This window comes from Pantherophis guttatus, chromosome 3, assembly GCF_059756535.1.
Source record: "Pantherophis guttatus breed Tessera chromosome 3, ASM5975653v1, whole genome shotgun sequence".
Classification (NCBI taxonomy): domain Eukaryota; kingdom Metazoa; phylum Chordata; class Lepidosauria; order Squamata; family Colubridae; genus Pantherophis; species Pantherophis guttatus.
This window is the reverse complement of record NC_142065.1, coordinates 178,713,673-178,740,714: the sequence shown is the minus strand read 5'-3', so window position 1 is coordinate 178,740,714 and position 27,042 is coordinate 178,713,673. Positions and strand designations below refer to the sequence as shown.

Genomic DNA, 27,042 nt, shown 5'->3' with positions numbered 1-27,042 from the left:
AGGTAAGTATACATATCACCCAAAACAAAATAGATAACATGCATTAAACCTGAAGTGATGATTAAAACAAAACTATTTCTGTGACCAGTTATATCTCATTTTTATTGTGGCAACACAGAATTTGGCTTCAGCACACGTTTTAAAGTGCTCTGAATCTGCTAGAAGATTCACATAACCTTTCTGGCATTTACATATTAGGAGCAAAATAGAAGCACATTTAGCATCCCTGTAGAATTTACAACATAATAAGTGAGAAATAAATTCAATCACAAGGGCATGCTTGGTTAATGGGGTTTCACATTATTTGGTAACATGATGTGTTTGGCTTTAAAAAATGCTATCTTCTGTTTAGGGAAATTTAGATTTCATAAATATCTTGCTATATCCCAAGTGTCCTTTTTTATTCAATTTCTGCCATGTTGGGGCAGCCTATTAACTTCAATCTGAAACTTCATATCTCTTTTTCTTTTTTATGAGTTGTTTGGCTTGTTCATACTGTAAAGAAATTAGGAATGGTACAAAAAAATCCATATAATGCCAGCTTCTGCTCTACAGTCAATTTCCAAGGGAAGAGAAAAACTTAAAGTTAGTAGAGTCGGGTTGACTAGACAAAATTGGATATTCAGCCAGAGGTTTCAATTAATCTCAAAAATTGTCTGCACACTGATTCATGTTGAATAACCATATTCTGCAACTACATCAATGATAGTTGATAATCTTTTCAGAACCAATAGGTACCAATGTAATGTAGGGAAAAAGTCAAAGTAATTTTCTTCTTTGTATAATAAAAAAGCTTCTTTATATACAATATACATATAGCACAGACAAAAGCAGTTAACTGTCCACTTCAATTGACATCAATTTTTCAATGTTTCGGGCAAAGAATAGTTGTCATTATCATCCAGCAGATGTTTAAACTAAAACTGAACTATGGATGTATTGTACTGAAAATATGCTTCCCACTTCAGATATCGGTTCTAAGCTAGAGCAAATGTTAGAAAACAATTTTTTTAAAAATCCCATCATATTCCATGTCCATCCTGCCTTGTGAATAACTTTAGAATAAGAATCTATTCAAGTTTTCAAAGGATAAATAGGATTGAGCAAGAAAAGCTGGTAGTTACAAAAGTCTTACCTAGCCAATTCCCAAACTTTTTCTTCTAGGTAGCACAATTTAGCAAAAAAAAAAGTGATCTCCTTCACTCTTTGTTCATAAAATTTCCAGATACAAATTGTCTATTCTGTTGCAAATAAAAGGATGCAACCCTCTGAAGTAGGTGGTAACATTTTACTTTTAACATTCAAGTAGTTGTGTTAGTAACTCCACTACAGGATATAGAATTCTATCACTGTCTTTCTATATAACACAAAACAAAACTAGCTCGAAAAACTTCACAATATGTTTAACACATGAGGTTTGCATTTGAAGACAGGCATCGAGTCCACAATATTCCAGAGTTTAATCAATCTGTGTATATACTAAAGATGCCCTCACACCCTTCTGCGGGAATTTATGTACACATACTTGAGAATAAGTATTCAAAAATTCTGAAGTATTGCGAATAAGGATTCAAAATATTAAAACGGAACACAAAGGACTAGAAAAGGCATCCCGCCTACAGTCCGCCAGGCATCTAAACTACAAACCAGCTCCGTAGCCGTTCCTCGAAGGAAGCACTTGATCACAGAAACACGATTTTCCCGAAATATTAATATTCTTTTTACAGCCCAAATGAATGAGGGGGGAAAAATCCCAGCCTGGTCGAGTCGAGTGGTGTCCCAGACGCCGGTAAATTCTTTTCCATCGTGGGGCGAATAGGCGCAAAGAAAGTGAAGCTCCAACCGCTTCTCAGTCGCCGGAGAGAAGAGCCGGCCTGGGCGACGGAGTCTTCAGAGGAATCAAATATGGCGGGAGAAGGCGGATCGCTTCCTCCGTCCCTTCTCTCTGAAGAGGAATCCCAGGCCCCTCCCTCCTCGCACCTGTTGCGCGCGGCCAGCAGCCAGTCCCAGCTCCCCTTCGCTACCTTGCGCGACTGGTAGCGCCGCTATTTGCTCCCTCGCTCGCTCCCCCCCCCCACCTCCACCCAGCCCGCTTGCGGCTGCGCCTTCTTTTCCCGGCCTTGAAGCAACAGCAGCTGTAGCAACCTCGACGCCGCTGCCGCTTCCTCCCTCTGTAACCCACTCGGCTCCGGCCTTGACGTCGTTTCCTTCCAACATGGCGAGGACGGGAGGCTGCTGCTTTCGCCGCCGCCGCCGCTGCTGCTGCCGCTCTCGCTTCTGCCGCTGCTTCTAATGGAGGCTGAGGCAAACGGGGAGCGCTGCGTTCTTGTGAGACCCGATTCGTCCCTCCTCAGCGTCGAGCAGGGGCTGCGGTAGCCGCCTGGTCAGAGCCGGGTTTCGTTTTCGTCCGAAGAGGGGAAAGAGACGCTTTCCCGGGAAGTCTCTTCGGGTCTCAGCCGGCGGAGCCCTGAGAGTCACCCCCCCCCCGCTCATCCTCCCCTTTCCCCTCACTTTCAGCGCGCCCTCATGTATGAGGGGAAGAAAACGAAGAATATGTTCCTGACACGGGCTTTGGAGAAGATCCTGGCCGACAAGGAGGTGAAGAAGGCGCATCATTCCCAGCTGCGCAAAGCCTGCGAGGTGGCTTTAGGTAAATAGGAAGGGGAGACGGAGGGGGGGGGGAAGCGAAGGAAGTGTGGTGGGGAGGAAACCGGGTACCTGCGGCGGGCAGGCTGGGCCTTAGAATTGAATAGGGCGGCTGTCATTGTAGGGAGAGGCCGGCCTGGGAAAGAAAAGGCGATAGAGGTGGGTGGGTGGGGGGGGTGTGAGGGTCGTTTAGGGTGAAAGGGCTGCTGCGTGCGCGGAGTGGGGCGGCAGAGGTGCGCCGCGGTCAGTTTTCGCCTGGATCCGGAGCCGGGAAGGGAGAGGATGAGCTGCCGTGGCCACCCTCCAGATACGTGAGGCCGGGCCTTTGTGATCTAGCAATGCGGCGAGTCACTCTCGAGGTGGATACGGGGATGGGAGACAGGCGGGGAACCCCTGTAAGGCTGTTCGTGCGTGTTTTGTACCAGTCTTGGGAAAGAACCTTGAGCGTGAACAGGAAGAATATTAATTATCAATTAACCATCCGCCTCTTCCCCCTCCCCCTCCCCCTTGCGTCGACGGCGAAATATCGGTTGCCTTGACATGGCTTTCTTTCTTTCTTTTTTTTTTAACCACCTCCCTCGCTCATAAACACACCCTGCATGAATAGGCAAGGGAAGGTGTGTAAAGAGTTGACCTGGAAGAACAAGGCGGTCTGGGAGGGAGAGCAGGTGATGGGCAACAAGGGGAGGCGGGGGCGGGAAGAGAACAGAAGCTGAAGACAAGAAGATGATGGAAAAACAAGGGACAGTGATACCCTGGCAACATTTGATACCTGATCTGAGAGGCTGTTGTGTAAGGAAAATGCATAACATCAGAAAAGGAGGCAGTGATGGAAGAGGGCATCTATTGTAGCATACAGAGATGTTTTTTTTAAAAAATGTGTTGTTTGGGAGGATTAGTGTTTCTTGTCTTACCTGTTTACTTAAGTCACTATGGAAGGAAATATGAAACTGATATTTATTAAATATGGATTTAAATCTTACTTGAACTACTAAAGGAAATCATATCTACATATCTCTACTTAAGGCTTCTGGCCCAAAAGAAGGTATTTATTGAAATGTTTTATGGATATATGTATAAATGTGGATATTCATCTTTATCATTTCCTTTCATTGTGATATACTTTGAGACATATAAAATAGCTAACACACCCTGGGTTTCACTTCATATATAAAAGTAGTGGAACCCAGTGGGTTAATTAGTTTATAGATGATTATTTAAAACTAGTTAACCCACTGGGTTCCACTGGGATTATTTAAAACTATGCAATTAGACCTAGATCAGACAATTGATATTTTTGTTGCTTACATGTTATTAAATACTTTTATAATTTTGGGGAAAAATAATTTGTTCTTTGCTTCTGACCCAATTGCATTACTTTATGCATATTTCTAATCTAAATATAATTGTAAAATATTTTCAATACATTCCTTTTTATCTTCCATATTGTCAAAACTATTGAGATTCAGTATCTTAGCTTTAAACTTCTCAGAAGAAATAAATATAACTTTTTTTTAAAGTATCCATGTTCGTTTTTAATGGCATCCCATTTCAAAAATAAAATTTAATAGAAAATGATTAGATCTTACCGTGTTAAATGATGTCTGCTTTAAATACTGGGACAAATACTAAATAGTAGAGTGGATCCAGCATACCTCAGTAGCATAATAGTTTACAGCACCAGGAACCTATATATATATATTAAAAAATCATAGTTAGCAATGAGAGTATTAAGGTACAGTATTGATATCATTAACTTGACAGTTAAAATTGATTCTCATAAGAGCCTTTGCATTCCTTTTTGGTTAATAGTTGATTTGGAAATGCAGAAATTATCTATCGCTTGGTTGTCAGTTCTGAATCTGGTTGCTGTATCACTTTGATCTTTATTATATATAATAGTACAATTTTTTCATTATGCTTTTAGACTTTCATTACTAGAATTTGCAGATTACCACTGTAAGATCTAATCATTTTCTATTAGATTTTACTTAGATTTGCAGCTGAGAGTAGTATCAGCATAATGCAAATAATTGAAAGTTTTTCCTCCAGTTTTAACACAAAACTCATCTAATTCCAATGTATCCTTTCTCAAAATATATTCATCACATAGGTTAATAAATAAGAGAAAGTACACAGCCTTTTCCTCATTCCTATGCTGACCTAAAATATTTTGCCATATTCTCCCCAGACCATGACTTCTTGTCCTATGCATAGGTTTTATGTGAGGACAGAGAGATATTCTGAGATTCTCATTTTCTTAAGGGCATTCACAGCTTGACACAGTTTGAAAGAAGTGAAGGCCTTTCTATGGTCAATTAAACACTTATTAGATTTTTAGGTTTTCTCAAATATCCAGCATACATTAGCAGTAATGTCTTTGGTTTTCAGACTTTTATAAAACATACTGAATATCTGGCATCTCTCTTTCTTTGTAGAGCTCTAATTTGCATTGGATAGTCCTAAGAATTATTTTGCTAGCATTAAAGATATTATGCAGTTATTCGAACATTCTGTTAAGTGTTCTTTCTTTGATTAGTTACTTGACAGATCTCTTTCAATCTGTCGTATATTCCTGTAAATGGAATATCTTCTAAAGTATCATGGATGATGATATATGTACACATTTTCAGTACGCTCCTTCCATCTGTAATCTTAACTGAGACAATTATTATCTGTCCATTGACATTTTTAGCATGCTAATTGAAGGCTGGGACTTCTTCCTGACTTGGAGTCATTCCTTGTTTTTCTGTGTCCATTTCCATCTTCGGTAGTTTTGCAAATCTTCTAATACTGCTTTTGTCACTTCAAATAGCTCTGTTAAAAAATTTTTTGTCAAGTTCCTTGCTGAGATCTTTTTCTTTCTTTCTTGGCTTTAGTTTTCTATCCAATCTCTCTGCTTTGCAAAGGGGGAGAGTAATTTCTCTCCTTTGCCATACCATTCTTTCTCCTCCTTGGAGAAATTGGAGAGAAAGGGATTTCATGAGAATAAGATGTTTTTGTAATGTGACTGTGGCTTACAACCCCAAGTTGTGGTGCAGTTGCATTGCTTTTTATGTGTACAGGACAACAAGCAGACATGAGCATTCTAAGGAATTGTCTATTTCCAGTTCATTAAGAAGGACTACCACTATGATTCTTCCTTAAAATTGGATAATAAAGTGAAGGAATAGTAAATGTAGTAAAGCATTTATGTATATTTTGCTGTTGGGCAATCCTTATTTGTACTGAGATCAAAAAGGAAAAATTCTTCCTCCAGTTTGTAGGATGAATCATCTTGATTTTCATTAGATTCTTATCATTAGATAATATCCTAATTAGTATAATATCCTAATTTTCAACGATTTTTTGTGTTCTTTTGCTTTTGCCTTCCAATGCCAGCCTTGTTACTTAACTACATAAAAGCAAGTTCTAATGGAGGCAAGATTAATCCAAGAAGTACTTAAATTTATAACTAAAAACACTTGATGTTCTGACCCACCTTCACGTTCTGACCCAAAGGTTTACTGAGTGGCTCTGGACCATTCATTCTCACTCTAGACTGCCTCAAAGGGTATTGTTATAGAGGAAAATAGGAAGAAGTACTATATCTGCCAACTCAAGCTCCTCAATAAAATGCAGGATATAAATCAAATAAAAATACTATGTTAAAATTAGGGGGGGGGAGAATTACTAGGCTGACTTTGCTAAGTGATATGTAAAAATAAAGTGTTATATTTTTGCCTATAGAGAAAAATCAAGATCATAATGATTACTAGAAATGTAGAAATGAATCCACATAGTAAATTTGTATATAAATTTATTGAGTATACAAATCATTATGACAATCTAATAAAAAGGTAATAAGCACATTTATAGAATTAGGCTGCATAACTCATCCTACATGTATAGGTTTAGGTATAAATCTTACAAAACCAGTTAGCTTATACCTTCAGGCTAGCTTCACTTTTTCATGTTAGAGGAAAGATATTGACTGTGTTTAGAATGTAGAAAGGGTATAGATTATGTACTCTCCTTTGTTCCCATTACTTAAATATTCATTTTAATCTGTATGCTGTTCCAATCTTCGTGTTTTACAGTTATCTGAAAACTGGATCAACAGTCAATAAAAAAGCATTCCCATGAAACAAACAAACCTTGATCTTGAACACAATTGGGTGAAGAAAAACCTACCAGTACTTTAAGTAATTAAAATATTGTTTGAAATGCTAAGAATTTTTTTAAAGATTCAGTTGGAATCTGTTTTTCTTTAAATTAAATCCTTTATTTCATGTTCTGCATATGGTATAATAGAAACAGAATTTGGTGATCTCTCCATATAACATGTCTATGGACATTCTCAATCATCCAGGTCATGGTTGTCTTGAAGTACTTTTTTCAAAAGTAATTGGACTTTCTTGGTTTTTTTTTCTTTGAAAACATTTCACCTCTCTTCCAAGAAACTTTTTCAGTTTTAAAGAAGTTTCTTGGATGAGAAGTAAGACACTGTGAAAGACCAATTGACTTTTGGAAAAGCACTTTTGGGACTCCATATAACATCTTTTCAGGTATTAAGAGTTCTTTTAGTCTTTTCTTCTCAAGGCTAAAACACTTAGTTCCTTTAGACTTTCTTCATAGCTGTATGTATCTAGTCTCCTGATCATTCCTATTCTCTGAATTTGCTCCAGTATCTCCAAATTCTTAGGATTGCATATGGCACTTGAGGTGCTTTATCCTTGTAGAATAAAGTACAACTTGGAGATTTGGGAATTGTTTTGATGATGCAGTCTAAATTTGCATTTCCCTTTTTCTCAGCCATATTATACAGCTGACTCATACTCAGTTTTCGATCAAATATTATTCCATCATCTTTTTTTACAAGTCCAGTTAATAAGAAAGGTCTCACATTCTATATCTCTGCACTTTATTTCTATTACTCAAATGAACAACTTGGCATTTTTCTCTGATGGTTTAAATCTATTTCCTTAATCTAATTTTACATTTTATTCCTATCTTTTAGATTATTAGCCATTCCACCCAATTTTCTATTATATTTATCTTTCGTAAGCATTGGTTTTTCCTCTTAATGCTCTTGCAGGTAGTCCTCACTTAATGACCCTAATTGGGACTGGAATTTCTATCGCTATTGGAAGTGGTTGTTAAGTGAAAGATGATTGCACCACATAGTGATGGCAGTTCCTGTAGTTCCAGTTTTTGTTGTCAGGCCAGGCCCACACTGTTGTTAGTCCAGGACTTCATGCTTCTCCTGATCTGTGTTTGCTTCCACTTCAACTTCTTGACACACCTGTCTCTCCCTGTTCCCATATCTGACTTCTTTTGCTTTTCTGCACTCTGCCACCTACCCCACTACCCCCAACTGACCTTTGCTGAAAGTGCCCTTGGGGAACCAGCCTGCTGGCTTCAATGTATTAGAATCTGCTGGCTCTTCACAAGGCTTTGCAAGAGGAAGGCTGGGCTAAGAGTGAGCAGAGGGCCTGCAGATAGGTTTTTTGGCGCTGGGCTTGCCTACACTCTCGCTAAAGCTCTGCAGGCTGGGCTTCCAGGTGCACTTCCAATGTGAGTTGCAGAGCCTGCACTTCACCTCTGGAAAGGTATCTTCCCTACCTTTCCTCCAGTTCTGCTGCCACCCTGAATAATGCCTCAGGCACAGTTTCATCTGGGGCGCCACCTCCTTTCCTTCCTCACCTGGTGATCAAGAGTGCTGCAGTTCACCATCCTGTCCCACGGCCTTCTTCCAGGCCAGGCCTACAAGCTCCCTATAGCAGATGAAACTCTGCCACCATGTCATGCTCAGTGCATACAGCCACCGGCTGCATGCTCACCCATATCTGGATTCTGGGCCAGCAGCAGAGGAAGAAGACAGCAAAGAATCAGCTGGTGATGGCAGTGGTGTGTGTGTGCATGTGTATTGAAACGGCCTTGCAGTCGAAAGTGCACGTGGGCTTCCAAGTGCCCGAATTTTGATCATTTGACCACATTGATGCTGTGACAACCATACCTTCAAGGACCCGTTGTAATTATCGTTAGTTCAGTGCTGCCATTACTTGAACAGTTGCTGAACAAATGGTCATTAAACAAAGACTATCTATAATGAATAAAATTACTGAAGAATAAAGGTTCAGAAGAGAACTTTGTGGTATCTCAAATAGTACTTTATTCCAATTTAATGAGAAAACAATAAGTACTCAAGTACAGTTTTCAAGTCAACTATGTATCACTATGTTTTGCCATTCTGTGCACACTTGCTTGCTAAAAAGAATGGGATAGAATATCAGATGCTTTTCTGTAACCAAGATGATGTTGCAGCTTGCTTTAATGGCAATCTATTTTTGTTCTTAAAGATAATCCCTTTAATTATTATTCTCAAGTAAAAGTGTTTTAATTTTTCAGAATAGGACTTTTGCCTACTATTTTTATATAGTTATTAAATGTTTTCCTTAGCATTTGTGATCATTTGCTCTTGCAGTCCTTTTTTAAAAAGCCATGATAAAACGTTTAACGTTTTTAGTCCAGTCCTGACTAGCTGCTCTTTAGACTATAAAATTGGCCATGTAAAAAAAAAATCTAAAGTCTGTAGGAATGATGATTTTACTGTGCCATCTGAGGTTTTATTGGTATAATTTAGATGCCTAATGAAATTTCTAATTACCAAGGTTTGTTCTGTGATGATCAACAGATGTATCCAGTTACATGTTGTCTGTTTGCACATATGGTGTCAGGCTCTTTGGCAGCTGCTTAAAACCATAGATTCTTTCCCAAGCCCGATTTTTCCAGAGTTCTCTTGAAAAAGATTTGCTGAGATAAATGGGATGGACTTAACAAGAATTCCAGCAACTGAGCTATTACCAATTTGGAATCAATATATTCCATATAAACTGATGGGGCATGCTACCTGCAGATACTATCAAGATACCAATATAATAGATGTTTTCCTTCTGCATTGAGGAAATAGTGTTCAAAATATTAATGCATTTTTCAGGTTGTTCAGAATAAGGAACAATTGTTTAGGAACCAAATTACATCTGGAAATTTGAATCTTGGCAAGTGGACTTCTTTTCTTTTTTGTTTGAAACATCCATCAACTTCCTCAGTCTTATAAGCTGATAAACAGTGAGATGTTTGAAACGAAAAAGAAAAGACGTCTACTTGCCATGATTCAACTTCCAGACAACTGTATGTGGATGACTGAGAATTTTCATCAACAAATGACATAGATAATTCTACCTCTGTCCTTTCAACACAATTGTGGCATAGGGCTCTGATCTGTATAAAATACTGCAGGTAATTCTTGACTTATGACTGTAATGGAGCCTATCCGTTATGGTAGTCAGTTGTGATAGTCATAAAGTAGGTCATCACATGACTGGCCCCAATTTTACAACCTTTTTTGCAACAGTCGTTAAACGAACCCATTGTTCCCTATAAGGTACTTTTGTTGAAAACCAGAAGTAAACTGGTTTTCAGCAAAATGTCATGAATTGTGATCAAGTGACTGCAAGATAATGCAAACAGCCAAAATGCCATCATATGAACCACAAGGGGCAGATAACATAAGCCGGGTTGTAAGTATCTTTTGGGAACTCCATCGTAACTTTGTAGTAACATTGCAACATTGTCGATAAGCAATCAATCATAAATTGAAGACTATCTGTATTTTGTTGTTGCTTCTGCGATAAAACAATAAAAGTAAGGAATTATAGAATGTACTTTAAAATGTCATTTTGGAGGGGTAAGGTGCTCATTCCTATCTTCCACTTACTTTCATTCTTTCTTTCTGAAGGCCTTATGGAACTCTCTTAATCTAGGTGTGTGATAGCACTCAGTTCAACAACAATGAGAAAATCAAACTAAATGTTTGCAGTTTGAGTTAAATAGGCTCTCCCCCAGTTGGCCATAACTCAGTTAGTCCTATATCTAGTCCTCAACTTATGACCACAATTGAGTCCCAAAATTTATGTTGCTAAGTGAGACATTTGTTAAGTGAGTTTTGCCCCATTTTACTATCTTTCTTGACACAGTTGTTAAGTGAATCACTGCAGTTGTTAAGTTAGTAACATGGCTATTAAATGAATCTGGCTTCCCCATTGATGTTGCTCGTCAGAAGGTCGCAACAGATGATCACATGATCCCGGGGCACTGCAACCGTTATAAATATGAGTCAGTTGGAAATTTTCATCATGTGATCATGGGAATGCTGCAATGGTCATAAGTGTGAAAAATTGTCATAAGTCTTTTTTCAGTGATTGTAACTTTGAACAGTCACTAAACAAACTGTAAGTGGAGGACTAGCTGTATTTGATTTCTGAAAAATTTAATGAAATTTAGTGAAAGTTTCCAATTAGCATGATAATGTTCTGATTTATGATCTCACACCTCCATTTGTTTACTACCCTCATCTTTTTTTACTCTGTTGCTTAATTGATATGCAAAAATTTGCCTGCTTTTGTTTAAATTAGTACTTTGGATTGATAAACTACTGGTCCAAAGTTAAGAAAAAGCAGATATCATCCCCTCTTTCTCCGAAGATAAAGCTGAAGTGTGGTCAAAACCTGAATGTATTATTCTAGTCGCACAGGAAAAAAAGGTGTTTGGACAAAAAAAATCAGGAGTCCGATATCACTTTTTCTAGATAACAAAATATTAAAAAGGCATACATGTTATGAGTTGCAGCTCATCTCATCAGATGCATAGAGATGATGGGAGCTGCAGCTCATGAAAGCTTAACACCTTTTTAATCAGAAAAGGTGCTATCAGACTCCTCCTGAATTTTTGCCACTATAAACTAATACATATCTCCTCTTACAAACATAGGTGAAGTTGCTTATCATTCTAAAAGCTCTTAAAGCTTAAAGAAGTGAATTTATGCAAATAACAACTTCACCAGTCTAACACTCAGCCACCACAGAAATCAGATGAAGAGAGCACACAGATGAAGTGGCAGAGGAACAGGCTGGGTCAGCTAATCCAGACCCTGAGCTAGAAAAGGTCTTAAATCTTGCAATCTGTCACAAATTGAGAGAAAAGCAAAGTCAAGGGAGGAAAGAAGAACAGTTTATCAAATAATAGTACTAAGTTAGTTAGAGCTATGTAGGTCTGGGGCTGTTTGCCACTCCACAAAGCAGAGTATAGGGTGGCCAAAAAGGGATAATTGAAGGGGAGGCAGTCCCTTACCTTGGAAGAAACGAGCCATGGAGTTGGGAGGGACTGAGCCCAGAATGGCTTGGATTTGGATGGGTTTTTGAGTAATGACTGGCAGAATTTGGATAATGATGGCAACGGAGAGTGACAAAGTTGCTATTGCTAAGCAATGTGGTTGCATGACATTGTGCTTTACAACTGTATCGCTTAGTGATGGAAATACGGGTCCCAAGTACTATCACAATTCGAGGACTACCTGTAATATATTTGATTTGGATTTAGCCTGGTGCAATATATGAATTATTTTTGTTTTAGGATTATATACAAAATAGACTGCTGCAGTTTAATCAGCTGGATTAAAACAAATCTTGAGTTAGCATGAATAAATACTAAATTAAAAAAATATTGAGTTAACATGAATAAATAACGAATAATTGCTGGCATGAATGTTAAGTGGACTGAAATAATTTCCTATTACTTGTGAACCTGTAGCAAACTGTCCCCAGGTAACATTTAAAAACCATCCCTAATTTTCCATATTTTACACTGATTATTTTATATATGCTATGTATATATCCCCCTTATATTTTTGAGGGAAAAGGAGGATATCCTTATTTTTATATATTTTGTATATTTATACCAGTTTTACTTGTATAACTATACTTGTCATACAGAATTTAATTGTACCATTTTTTATGTCAGGATGAAGCTAATTAACTAAATAAAAACCTGGAACTTTATTTCCTGATCTCATATATTTAATTGTTGCAAGAATCAGCATCTGAATTATTTTTAAGATTAATTTATTTAATATATCTTGTCTGTCTTTCAGAAGGTCAAGGTATTGTACACAGTGTTCGTTCGTTATATTTCTTACCCACCACAGGAGTCATCTGAAGTAGCTTGGGGAAGAGTGATCTTTCCAAAGTTTCTGAAGCTTCTGTGGCTGAGTATGGACTTGAGCCAGGATTTCCCTGGTGGCAATCCAACGCTTTTAACCATACCACCACATCTGTTTTTGGTAACATTAGTGCAATCCTCTTGCATCATTTCCAAGCCATTCCAAAGAATCTCAGTCTGTAACCTAGTCGCTTGCAGACTTAAAGTATAAAAATCATGCCAATGATTGCTCTCTTAATTACATTACTGTAATATTCATTTTTATAAAATGGGTAGTTCTTTGTGTATTGAACATGCCCCATCATTATTGCAGTCTTGAGGAAAAAGGAATCTCTGCTAACTTTTAGATTTGTTTAGTTGCATAAACTTTGAATTTCCCCCAGTGATACTCTTGTTTCTTAAAGGTTATGTTTCTACATTAGTCATGGGTGAAATCCAGCAGGTTCTGACAGGTTCTGGAGAACAGGTAGCGGAAATTTTGAGCAGTTCGGAGAACCGGCAAATACCACCTCTGGCTGGCCCCAGAGTCGGGTGGGAATGGAGATTTCGCAATATCCTTCCCCCAGGAATGGGAAGGGAATGGGGATTTTGCAGTATCCTTCCCCTGGAGTGTGGTGGGAATGGAGATTTTGCAGTATCCTTCCCCTGCCAAGTCCACCAAGCCTCGCCCGCAGAACCGGTAGTATAAAAATTTGGATTTTACCACTGATTAGTCACCATATGATTCTGGTGTAGATCAGGGTGGATTTGATTTAAATCATAGTTTTCTACATAAAGACTAATTCTTGCTGGTATAACTTTAATATGCAAGTAGATGAAGATTTTTAGAATAACAACTTTTCATATTAGTTTTTTTATCCCCAGTTTAATAGGTTAATCATTCACATTTGGACAACTTTTCTGTTGTACTTAGGAAGGAGAAAAATAATAATTACCTTAATAATAACAATTTAAATAGATTTATTCAACTGAAACAATAACATTACAGCATATGTTATTTGCTTAAACAAACATCCATGTTTGTTAACTAATTTGGCTAAACAATATATATATATTTTAAGAAACTTAGACTGTCAGCCCAGCCTACACATAAAAACTTAAATACTGTCCTCTGTAGCTCACTCGTCATCTTCATCTTCTTCTTTGTTCATAATCTGGAAAAGAAAAACAAGCTTTCCTGCTTTATCGGGTCCCAAACGATTTCTCAATTTAGAATGAATGAGTCCAAAGGAAGAGAATATTCTTTCAACGCCTGCAGAAGAAGCTATTGCTGTTAAAAGTGAAATCATTACTTGAACAGTCTCTAAATCCAAGAGTTTAAGTGACTTCCACCAGTTCACTGGTGTGACTTTCTTTAAAATATCTTCAGCAAACATAAATTTCTTGAATGGTTCCCCCTTAGCTTTGAAGTTTATTATAGTTGGCATTACAGATGGATGATTGCTGGATACCCATGTCCAGGGCCGGATTTAGATGAAAAGAGGCCCTAGGCTATTCCACTTATGATGCCCTTTCACCTATAGTGAAAGTGTAATTTTAATTTTGCTAACAATTTGAATGTAGGCCCCTCTTGATCTTGAGGCCCCCTCTTGATCTTGAGGCCCTAGGCTGAAGCCTAGTTAGCCTATAGGAAAATCCGGCCCTGCCCATGACATAGTTAACTCCTCTTCCTCAGCACTTAAGTTTTGACCCTGATACTGAATATTGACAATATTTGCCAAAAAATGAGCTGGAGACAGTACTTGTCCCATTGGTTTTTTTAATGCTTGTAATTTAATTCTGTCCATATGTAGTTCTCTTTTTAAGTGTTCACTCAGTTCTTTCCAAATTTCAACAGCATCAGCAGTAAGACAGCTATTTTTCTGTATTTTGTTTAAAGCTTCAGAGATGGGTTTCAGGATGCTCGGCATATATTCAACATTTCTCTTAAGCCCAATGTTGAGGATTGTGGCCGTGACAGTGCCATCTATTTTATCTCAATTTTCTTCACAATCAGAATAGGCCAGTTCTTGATATACTGCTCAAAACAGTCCATCACAGAGTTCCATCTAACATCTTGTGAGAGCGTTAGCTTGGTTCCACCCATCCTTTTCAGAGCTGCTGCAGCAAAATGATTGTTACGGAAGTATTTAGCAATTTCAACAACATTAGTCTTTATTTCTGGAACACTTAAGTCTTTGGCTAAGAGGTGCAGCAAATGAGCACTGCAACCATATGTTATTAGCTTTGTATTCCCTTCCTGCTCTTCTAAATTTCTTCTCATCTTGGATACATTTGCAGCATTGCCTGTGACCAAACTGCGTACTAGACATTTGAATTTTTGTTCACATGTTGTTATAGCTTTTACTGCCACTTCTTGTAAGTATTCTGCTGTGTGTGCATTTCCTGACGTATCAATTGTTTGTGCAAGGAAGACTTTCCCTTCTTCTGTTGTTATACAAGCACATACAATAGGATCATTGTGGACATTACTCCACCCATCAATACTTAGGTTAACAATTCTACCCTCCAGAGCTGTTGCACATTGCTCCATTTCTCTGTCATACACTTTATCCAGCAGTTTCCCTGCAACATCTACTCTGCTGGGTGGACTGTATCCTGGTCTCAGTGACTGAACCATATTAATGAAATGTGGGTTCTAAGTCAGACGGAAAGAAGAGTTCGTTGCATAAACAAACTGGGCAATTTTTTCATCAATTAACTATTTTTCTAATCATCTAGTTTTTATCACAAACTTATCTATGGTGGTTCCAGGAGAGAAGGTTTTTTTCTTTCTTTTAGGTGATAGTGATATGTGGCTGTGGGTGTCTGATGATGATGATGCTAATGAAGCTCTATCCTGGATGGATAACTCTGAAACTGTAGAACAGGAGGATGGTGATCTTGAAGGTGGATAGTTTCTAGAATCCATGAATTCCCCTAAACAAAAAAGTCAGTGCTGTTATTTTATTGTTTATACAATTTCTGCTTATTGTACACAGCACTGCCCCAAAAGGAATATTTGCTTTTCTTCATAACTGTACCAAATGACAGTAACATGCAGTAATAATAAGAAATATAATTTTGCTCAAACATGACAGTTCAAGGCAGTCTTTAGAAATATGATTCAATAAAAATGTTTACCAACCTGAAGATCCTGCCTGTTCAAATGTGTTTCTTTGGTCATCTTCATCACAGCACTTCTCATGATGTGCCTCATTCGGGCCACCAGGCCTTGCATTTCTTTGTTGCAGTGTTTGCAGTTTGCACGCATGCCTGCCTTACCGATAGGTAAAGGAACTTCATTAAAATATTGCCAAACTGGGTCTCTTTTACGGCCTGCTGCCATTATAGGTTTTTTCCTCCAAGGAAAGAATGTGATAAACCTCAGGTCATACACACAAAAAGATCCAAAGACTTGTCTATCTGTGGCTGTGCAGTATTGTGCTCAGAAAGTTTCACTTTCATTTTGTACTGCTTGTCTGCTTGCCCCTTCCTCCTCACACTTAGTTTCACTTTCTTCTTGCGCAAATCTATTCCACTCCAAACAATCAGAAAAATATTGTTTCTATTCTATTCACTGAACTTCTTGAAACTTAGCACTGAAGGGGTTGATTCTGTATTCATAGGTTTGTAGAACAATAGGATTAAGATCTTTTTCTCAACTCTGTTCATGTTATAACATTTTTGCTGTGAAGAAGAGGCATGTGATCTCTGCTGAGTCAAATTCAGTTTTGAGAACTGCAAAAGTAAACCAAGCATCTGTAATAATATCTTGTAGGCAAAGAAACTGCCCAATAATCTTACAAAAACCTCTGGAAGAGCATGACATTGTGAATGGATTAATGGAATTTATTTGCCCAAAAAATTAAACATATACAGCCTTATTCTACATAATTAAAAAACTAATCTTTATTTCATGATGGAATAACCTTTGGATGGTAATATATTTTCCTCAAAAAGCATTTTATTTAAAAAAATCCGATTTAAATCAAAAAAATCCGATTTAAATTTAAAAAATCTGATTTTTTTGATTTTTTTAAAAAAATCATTGATTTTTATCCACCCTGCTGTAGATAATTGCAACTTGTCAAGTAGCAGGGAGCTATTTTCATAGATAAAAGCTCTATAAGTTCGTTTCCTGATCTGGCATTTAATACCTATAAGCATTTAAGTTAAATTAACCAGATTAATTTGTGACAGTTTATGTCCAGGTATTTCTCTGGTAGGCTTTTCTGCAGACCTGTTTTGATCATTTCATTATTAAAAACTTTGAAGTTTAGACTGATTATAGTTTGTTCTCAGACACATATATCTCCTACTTCATTACTGCAGAAAAGTTCTGGGGAAATGTAATTTAGTTTGATTGGTTCTTTTTTCTTTTCGTATATGTTACAGAAGGAATATATTTCGGGCATTCCTCAGCTCATTATGCTCAAATGTATGCCTTCTAGAAGTTCCTCAATAAGTAAAAAACCCTGAAATCTGGATTTCAAGTAGTGTTCACTTACTGACCACATTTGGGGCTGGCAACTCTGTCACTAAGTAGTGCAGTCAGTAAGCACAAAATCATGTGACCATATTGACTTATGATAATAGTTCTGGCTGTGGTGGTTAAATGCCACATCACATGATCATGATTTGCAACTTCCCGCCGGCTTTCCCATTGACTTTACTTAGCAGAAGCTGGCTATGAAGGTTGCAAATAGTGATCAAATGACTGTGGGATGCTGCAACTGTTGTAAATTGGAATCACCTGACCACAAGCAGCTGCAACTTTGAAGACAGGTTGGAAATCTCCTTTCCCAGGATCATCATAATTTTATCGCTAAACAAATAGTCAGTAAATGAGGTACTGTAGCATATTTGTGTACAAGACTAGCCTTGTCTTAAAAATGCACAGAACATTCAAGTCAGATAATCTTAATATGGATTATGGAGTGGTTTATTGATGTCTCATTATGTGTATGTGTGTGTACACATGCATGTATACACACATGCACACGCATGCAGAGAATTTACTTGCAAATTCAGTATTTTGTTCTCTGCTGAAGCATAGCTGAAATTCTATAGCCCTATAATCCCTTTTTATATTAGCTTTTGTGATCATTTCGTTTCTGGTTCTTCATTTCTGTTTTCCAAACATTGTGAAATACTATTAATATTAACACTATGATATCTTTATTTTAAAAATGCCCACAATTTGTCTTCTGCAAAAAGTATAACCCCTGTAATTTTTTTCATGTATAAAACTGTAGAATAATACCAGGCATTAAACAAAGTATCAGAAGTAATTGCATAAAATATTTTTTTAACAAGAAAGTGCATGTTGGCAAAATTATTCTGTAGGAGTATATTGTATTATCGAAGCCAGCTAATACTTTAATGTGGGCACATTTAAAATCTCTATATATTTAAGGAAATTCTAACTGGTTCATTCCTCATGACTTATCAAATTTATAACATATTTATAATGATAAAAGGAAGGAAATTGATGTATGATACCGGTACTTCAAAAGATTTTTCATTCTGAGTTTGTATATTTTAAATATTATGTCCTCTATATTAGATAGATAATATCTATCTATATATTATTGTTTTGAATCTATTATAAAAGATGGGAATTTTTCACTATTTTTTATCCATTGAAAATGTCTCATTTTAAAAAACAGTTGAAAAACCAATAATGTAATAAATCTGAGTTGGGCAGTAAATCTAATGCCAGTAAGATCTGAAAATTTTATGTGTGACAATCCCTATGGAAAATTTATTTACACATATTAATTTACTGCCTAACTCCCAAATTTATTCTTAATATTAGTAACTATAAGTCTCCTTTGCTTCAAACCAGTCCCTGAGATGTTTTTTGGGAGATGTTTTGGGAATGGCTTGGCACTGCCGCCTTCAGTTATTTTTCCCCAAGTTCCTGAGTCCAGTCTATATCTCAGGGATTTCCTGATGATGAATAAAATACACTGTAATAATAGGTATCATCTTAAATGCACAGTATTTATATAACCCTCTTTCTTTCAAATGAGGACAATATAAATAATAATAAGAATTCAGTACAATGTAAAATGCAGAAAGCTGGCTTGAACTAAGAGCTTTCAGGCTTGGGGTGCTTATCTTCTATTGTAACTTTTATTACTGGACATTTGTAGGTGTTTTAAGTTTTATGAAATATGATTGTTTAAAGCCAAAAATGTGCCAAATATTAGGGAAAGATATAAGTGTGTTTAATGTACATAATCAGTATGGTTAATAATAAGACTAAATAGATACAAAAATAGAATGAGTTCCTTCATGAAGTAGAAATCTTCAAGATTTGGGAAAAAGGCTTAACATTTGAATTGGATTCAATCTCAGGGGAAAAGGTATTGAAATTGCTCTTTCTTGAGCACTGAAGAATCTTAGTCCTTGTTCCAGACTTTAAGATGATTAAAGGAGTAAGAGATTGTGACTTTGATATGCATTTTAGAAATGAAGCATTAAGTATGAGACATGCAATTGCCCCATAAAAGAGAGTCAGCCTAATAACCACACATTTTTGGTTGACCAGGCAAATTTTTGCACCTTTTGATGTTGTTGCCCAAAACTGTGTAAATAGGATAAAGCATAATATACAATAGAACTGTTGTTGATAATTCTAGGGATTTATTATTAATTAACATTTGTAGGTGACTGCTTTATGTTTTATTTGTTACTATCAAATGTATCTCTTCAAATTATATCATTTGTGAACACAGAAAATCCCAAACTGTATAAGTATCCCAGATTGCAGAAACATCCTTAGATGTTTGCAAACTTTAAAACCATTTATCATGTATTCCTAGATCTCCCCACAAATATGTGAAAACAATACAAGGAATAATACCATGGATGTTATTGGATTGACATGCTTTCCCCATATTTTATATTATAGGAGAATTTGCTATTTATATTTATTTAGTAACTGGCGGGAGGAAGTTCAGCTTCTTAATTTGAAATGTTATATATGAGATGTGGGAAATAGTTTTATTTTATCGTTTTAATCATTCTTATAAAAAAAGGTTTTATTTGCTTTTTTTTTTCCAGAGGAAATAAAAACAGAAACTGGAAAACAAAGGTAATTTTGTTCATATTAAGTATGAATGCTTAAGTTCGTGAGATGATTATAAGCACAAATATCTGACTATATGGCGATTAAATCTGCCATTCATTCTATTTTTTAGAGAGAATGATTTATAAATTACCTTTTTAGCACTTTATCATGTGTGAAATGCAGAAACATCATAAGACATCCTGGCCTAGTTCATACATAAAGATTTATCCATAGTATATATTTTTTCTGCTGTAGTATGATATGCATGTCAACCAATAATAGGTTAGATTCTATGGCTTATTTTACAAACCATATAGTTTATATATTAGTGTTCTATAAGTTAAAAAAAATTCTATAAGAAACTCCAGTTTTGTAAAAACAAAGAAGAAATTTAAAATTTCATAGCATATAATTTCTACCGTGTTTCCCTGAAAATACGACATGTCCTGAAAATAAGGCCAAGCCTGATTTTTGGGGTGGGCATAGATATACGCCCTCCCCTGAAAATAAGCCCTAGTGAAGGGGTGGGCATAGCTAGCACAGGAGACAGCCCTTCCCTTTCCCGGTCACCTCCTGGAGGTTCAGCCCCATAATTGCTGCCCGCTGATCAGCTGAGCCAGCAAGGGCTGTGCAACTCAGCCCAGATCTCAGGAGTACCTCACCAGCTGCTGGCCTCCTTCCCCTTTTCCTGCCTATCTTTCTTTACTTGGGATCCCAAAGAAAGGACAGACTGCAGGAAAATCCCCTCCCCCCCTTTTCCTGCTGATTGTTCTTTACTTGGGATTGCAGCATAGACGCACATCCCCAAAATGCTCCATCCAAAGCCTTCAGCCTTGCAATCCTGGCAGGGGTGTCTGTGTTGTGATCCCAAAGAAAGAACAGTGTGTGTGTAAGAGAGAGAGATCTGATCCAACCTCGGAGAGCTTTCCAGGGCTGGCAGCAATGTTCTCTCCGTCCCCTCCTCTCTCTCTCTTTCACTCACAGACACACACATAGAGGTACCTCACCCACCCACCCCCAAATCTCCCAAGGCAGCCACTAACTCTTCACTAACCTGCTTTCCAGCTCCGTTCTCCACCATCACATGCAGGCAAGAAAAGTAGTCTGTGAGACTATGGTAAAAACACCTTCCAACTTCGCGAGATTTTTTTTTCTTCATGAGAAGTTGGAAGGTCTGAACTACTGGCATTTTTTTTTACCCTCGTTTTTTACCCTTGTACCCTTCTCTTCCTGAACAGGCAGTGGAGAACAGAGTTGGAAAGCAGGTTAGTGAAGGGATGTGGCTGCCCTGGGGGGGAGGGGGAGGGTTTGGCATGGGTGGCCTAGCTGAAGAGCCTTCAGGTAAGCTGATGCAGGGCCTTGGGGCAGCTCCGCAGCCTCTGCCTTGCTTTGTCCTCCATCCCCCCACCGCCTTGCTTCGTTCTTCTTTGCAATGTGCAGTCTCTAAGAATAAGGAGAATTGCAGGCAATTCTCGTTACTGTGAGAAGGAGACGCTGCACATTGTTTCTGGGCACGGGAGGCTTGGTCCTCTTACCCAGTTCCCCACCACTGTTTCTCTTTTTCTCTCTCTCTGTTGCTCACACACACACACACACACACACACACACACAGAGATTTGATCTCTTGAACTGCTGTGCACTTTTCACCCAGAGGGAGACGAAGCAGGTGAAAAGTGTTTGGCTACCTGATAGGCACCGGCCTGCATTGTCAAATGTTTGGGCTGCTGAGCGCTGCCCTGTACACCTATTCGGTGCTGCAGGGGCCGGGCTACAGTTACGCTGAGCAATGCTTTTCGGGCCCTGGCCCTGGTGGCCGCTGCAACTCTCATGCCATCTCTGCGCACAGCTGGCCTGAGACCTGCAGCACTAACCAGACCCAGGTTTGTAGCCTGGCACCAGCAGCACCAAGTAGGCGTCCAGACTGGTGCTCAGTAGCCCAAAGGAGACGCCTTCCTGCTGAAGTTCAGTGTCCAGCCGGGGAGTGGTTCCGAGGACTGCCTGATTCTCAACCAGCCAGCTGCATGGTAGGAGGGGGCTTCCTGTTCACCTGAAAGAGAGGCTGGATTGTGCAAAGGGGCTTTCCCTCCCAAGATCCTCTCAAGTGCCGGGCTGCAGGCTCCACCGCAGGGAGCCTCAACTGGGGCCAAGCTCTTGGCAACTGATTGAGGTAAGACTGTTCATGAAGGGGCTGCAAGATGTGTGGGGCCACCTGCTGCTTTTGCAGCCTCAATTGGCTGCAAAAGCAGCCGTGATTCTTGCCATCTCTTCTCCCCACCCCCTCGCCAGGCATGGCAGGGCTTCCTGCCTCTCACTTCTCCCCCACCCCACCCCTCCCCACCTGCCACCCTGAAATTGTGCCCCAAAATAATAAGACCCCCCAAAAATAAGGCCAAGCCCTTATTTCGGGGTTCAAAAAAATATAAGACAGGGTCTTATTTTCAGGGAAACACGGTAATAGCTTTGGCTTCAAATTAGTTCAGAAAAATGATCAAGTATGTCATCTCTGAATGTCCCAGTTAAGAAGCACAGAAATTTTAAACTTTTTGCATTTTTGCACAAAAAAAGAAGCATGGTTAAAAACAAAGGAAAGCTGTAACCATTCCCCATCTATCTATCAAAATATCACTTGAGAAAACAGATAATTTTTTAAAAGGATCCCTCTAATTTATTTATTTATTTATTTAATTTGTATACCGCCCTTCTCCAACAGGACTCAGGACGGTGAACAGCCACAGTAAAACACAACATATAAAATTTAAAAGCAGTTTAAAAACATTAAATAATTTGGCCTTTAATTTAAAACAACCCAATTAAAACCAATTTCAAATTAGAACCGCAAGGATGGGATCAAGCCAGCCCGGCTAAATGGAATAGATGTGTTTTCAGGGCCCAACGAAAAGTCCAGAGGTCTGGTATCAGGCGTATCTCTGGGGGTAGGTTGTTCCAGAGGGCAGGTGCCGCCACAGAGAAGGAATGAAAGGAATCCTTTCTTGTCCTCATTCATTTCTTTCCTTTGTAAAGTTACTTAAGACAGAAATAATGTCTTCCTAATGCCTGTAGGTACTGATCATTATAAAAATCATTTTTATTTTTACAGTGAACTAAATGTTCCATTCATTTTTACTAGTTTCTTGAACATATGAAACTGCAGTCTACTTTTTAAAGAGGATTTCTTATTTATTAATTTTGTACTAGGTCATAATTATTAATATAACACACATTTAATTCTGTTAAAAGTCATTTCTTTACAAGTCGAAGCATTTAATTTAATGTTTTTTAAACTGTTTTTAAATTTTATATGTTATGTTTTATCATGGCTGTTCACCGCCCTGAGTCCTGTTGGAGACGGGCGGTATACAAATTAAATAAATAAATAAATTTATTTTGTTTTATCGGGATTTCAAAAACAGAAGCATTCACATCATTCAGTAGAAAAAATCAGCTATGTAAATTAAGTATGACTTGAAATATCAGTTTCAATGATAAATGTTTTACAATTTAAATATACAACTAAAGATAAAGCAAGTATATAATAAAAGCCCTAGCTATTTCTGAATTCATATTTAACTCATTTATTTTACTGCCATTTTATTTAGTCCACCTCATGGAGAAGCAAAACCTGGCTCAAGCACTCTTCCACCAGTGAAATCAAAGACTAGCTTTATTGAAGCAGACAAGTACTTCTTACCATTTGAATTGGCATGTCAATCCAAGTGTCCCAGAATTGTTAGTACATCGTTAGATTGTTTGCAGGTCTGTATGAATCTATATTTCCTGAAATATATGCTATTATTGCCTACTTTTAATGTTCTTTTTTTAAGGAAGTTTTTTCTTGATTTTATCCAATTATCAATGTAAAAAAATCTGATTTAAATATTTTATAAAAATTAAATTTGGTCAAAAGGAGATGCTTTTGTTTTTTAAAAAATCTTATGAATTGAGTGGTATAATTGGGATCTGTAAAGGTAATTGTCTAGTTCAGTGATGGCTAACCTTTTCCGGACCGAGTGCCCAAAGCCCGTGCATGCGCTTTAACTTCCAAAATGCAATGCACGTGCAGCCCCTGTGCATGCGCCCCCCACATATGTGCCCGTAGCCCCCGCCTGCGCCCTGCCCCCACACATATCCCGTACCTGCGGATGGGTGGCAGAGACCCGAAGACCAGCTGGCCACGTGCCATAGGTTCACCATCACAGTCTAATTCATGGTGAAGCAATACTTTTTAAGTGTTGTGAACCACAACACTTTTTTCCCCATTATGATAGTGACTTTATGATTTGTTACTTTTCCTGTGATGTCAAAAAATCAGATAAATTATTACTGTTAATCATAATTTTGTTTTCCAGCTAGTCACAAAACCCATTTCAAGCCAATATCCAAATCATTAATAAGCCATAGTTCAATTGTCTGAAAAAGCAATCACTGTGAATGGGGAGAAGAAAATACCCCAAGATCTTATTTATTTATTTAAGAAAATTTATATGGCCTCCCAACTCACTCTCAGAATGTCTAGGCAGTTTACAAGGATAAAATCTCAGTATAAAAACAATAGAGAGAAAAATACACCCCACCCCACAACCTGCTTCGTGACAACAATCAAATGAGTCACTTGATGGGTTTCATCTCATTCTGGGGTCCACACACCAATTGCAAGGCCATGTCTTCAGGGCCTTGTGAAAATGTATCCAAATGGTGTCCAATCTTTTCTTTGCAGGAATAAGGATAAAGGATGTTTATTCCTAAATGGCTCTGGTATTTATTTAAACTTGAAATTTACTGTGATTTTTAGATGAGGATTTCCCTGGCTGAAAAACATAATGTATAATATATTAGCTTTGCTTGTTCATTGTTGTTTACTTGCTTTATTTCCAGAAACTTATAGCCTATGGGCATTTGACTGGTAATGCTCCAGATAGCACTGCTCCTGGGAAAAAGTTGATTGATAGAATTATTGAAACAATATGTGGCTGCTTTCAAGGTCCACAGACAGACGAAGGTGTTCAACTACAAATTATAAAAGTAAGGTTAAAATTATTGATAAACAATTGTATTTTACTGAATTTGAGAAGTTCTCCATGGTTAAGTTTGATTTTTCAAAAACAGTTTATAGCAGGGGTGAAATGCTCCCGGTTCGGACTGGCTCGGGCGAGGCTAGTTCGCCGAACCGGGAGCAATGGCTGGCTGGCCACGCCCCCGAACCGGTCCATGGCCTGCAGTCCTGCCATGCTTGCCTGCCTTCCATGCTGCCTTCCTGGCATCCCAGTGGCCAGCTTGCAAAGTGAGGCAAGCAGAAGCCCACATGGAAGGCAGGAAAGCATGGCAGGGCTGCGGGGAAGGAGCTAGCAGCTTACTTGCCCCCCACCCATTCAAGCAGCGGCTTCCCTGCTCAGCCTGACAAATTATGCATCCATAGCAATGGGTTGTTTTGTTCGCCACGGTGGTGCTTCAGGAGCACAGGTGGACATATTCATTATAGTTGTCAGCTGCAGACGTCCGCCTGCCCACCCGAAGTACCACCCCTGTGAACAAAACAACCCCATTGCGCTGCACCTCCTTCTGCAGGCAAACACGCCCAGCCGTGCGTGCCCTTTCCTCAAATGGGCTGTGCATGGGGCGCTTGGAGAGGGAGTGAGCAAGAGAGCTCTCCAACCTCTGTTTTTGTGTGTGTGTGTGTGTGTGTGAGGGAGGGAGGGAGCGATCTGAAGCCGAGGCACCCAAACTTCTGGCAGCAACACAGGCGGCTTCTGAGCAGCCCTGAGTCAGCCAGCTCCACCTGACCTACTCTCTGAGTCTCGCTGTTCTCCTCACCCCCCCCTCAAGTAGCAGCAGGCTCTGCGGGACAACAGGACCTCTCATTTTTCCCACAGCACGGCGTATGCTTGCTACCTCTGCTTGTCTGCTTGCAAGCGATGATCTTCTCTGCTTCTCTCAGGATGCTGGTGCGGGCACCATGGATGCATAGCTTGTTGGGCCTAAACAGGGAAGCCGCTGCTTGAGTGGGGTGGGGGTGGGGGCGAGGAGAACGGCGAGACTCAGGGAGTAGGTCAGGTGGAGCTGGCTGTTCAGAAGCTGCCCCCCCCCACACACACACACAAACAGAGGTTGGAGAGCTGTCTTGCTCTCTCTCTCTCCAAGCGCCCCATCCACAGCCCATTTATTTATTTATTTATTTATTTATTTATTTATTTATTTATTTATTAATTATATTTCTATACCGCCTTTCTCCCATAGGACTCAAGGTGGTGTACAGTCAAGAAAAATATAGACACACAAACATCATAAAATTGCTAATTAAAATTATTACTTAGTTTGGTCAATTAAATAAAACCCAGAATTAGATCACATTTAAAAAATCATTCACATGTTCATATGTTTAGCCCCGCCTGTTGGAACATCAGGGTCTTGAGGGCACGGCGGAAAGCACGGAGATCAGGGATATTCCATATTTGATATTTGAGGAAAGGGCAAGCAAGGCTGGGCACGTTTGGCTGCAGGAGGAGGCCCAGGTGGAAGGCGGCTTTTTCAGCAGCATCCCCCTTCCCTCTTTGGATTGCCCTGCAAGCGGGAGGCTCTGCCTTTGCAGAAACAGGGTGGGCGGTTTGTACGGAGGATTGGTGGGGGAGGGGATGCGCGGCCCTCCGTAATGAAGAGCAGAGCAAGAGAAGGCTCCGAGGTTTGCCTGGATAGTCAAGCCAGAGGGAAACTCAAAGCGTTGGGGGCTTCAGAAAAGCAGAATGTGCTTTTGTGCAGCTCCTGGCTTCTTGACATTCTGTGAAAGACAGAATGTGCTGCTGTTCTGTGTCAGAATGTGGAGCTCCTGGCTCTAATGGTGAATGACGTGAATGACATCAAACTGGCCACGCCCACCCAGTCACATGACCACCAAGCCACGCCACACCAAGCCACACCCACAGAACCAGTAGCAAAAAAGTTTAGATTTCATCCCTGGTTTATAGTGAACAGAAATTATGAGTCTAATAAATATTTTTTATTCGTATCTAAAAATATCACTATTTTCTATTGAGTTATAGACTCATATTCTATAATTTAAATGCATTATGGACTTTTAGTAAAAAAGTCATTTCTATGCAGCTCCTATCTCCTTTAAAGTTTTGGTGCCTGTAGATTGGAATACATAATATGATTGGCAGATTAACTCTATACATTATGTAAGTACATATACGGCTCACCATTTACAAAGTATGTACATGAATTGAGCATGTGCCAATTACACATAAAAGAACTGGGAGATATATATATACAAGATTTCTAAATAACTGCAGGTCTAACTTTGTAAA

The 27,042-nt window shown here is 38.8% G+C and overlaps 1 protein-coding gene and 1 long non-coding RNA gene across 3 annotated transcripts in view; both read left to right on the top strand.

Moving 5' to 3' along the window:
• The first annotated feature begins 1,838 nt into the window (after positions 1–1,838).
• ARFGEF1 (ARF guanine nucleotide exchange factor 1) overlaps positions 1,839–27,042 on the top strand; it is a 68,962-nt gene continuing 43,758 nt past the window's right edge. For both annotated transcript variants that reach the window (XM_034429918.3, XM_087890650.1), the window contains exons 1-4: positions 1,839–2,650; positions 19,738–19,768; positions 23,341–23,497; positions 24,617–24,763. In XM_034429918.3, the coding sequence (XP_034285809.1) occupies positions 2,527–2,650; positions 19,738–19,768; positions 23,341–23,497; positions 24,617–24,763 (459 nt within the window). In that variant the 5' untranslated portion in view covers positions 1,839–2,526. The remainder of the gene's footprint in view (positions 2,651–19,737; positions 19,769–23,340; positions 23,498–24,616; positions 24,764–27,042) is intronic.
• On the top strand, positions 3,031–6,861 carry LOC117672870 (uncharacterized). The gene is made up of 2 exons (XR_004593404.3): positions 3,031–3,263; positions 6,726–6,861. It is a non-coding gene; the product is annotated as an uncharacterized LOC117672870 (long non-coding RNA).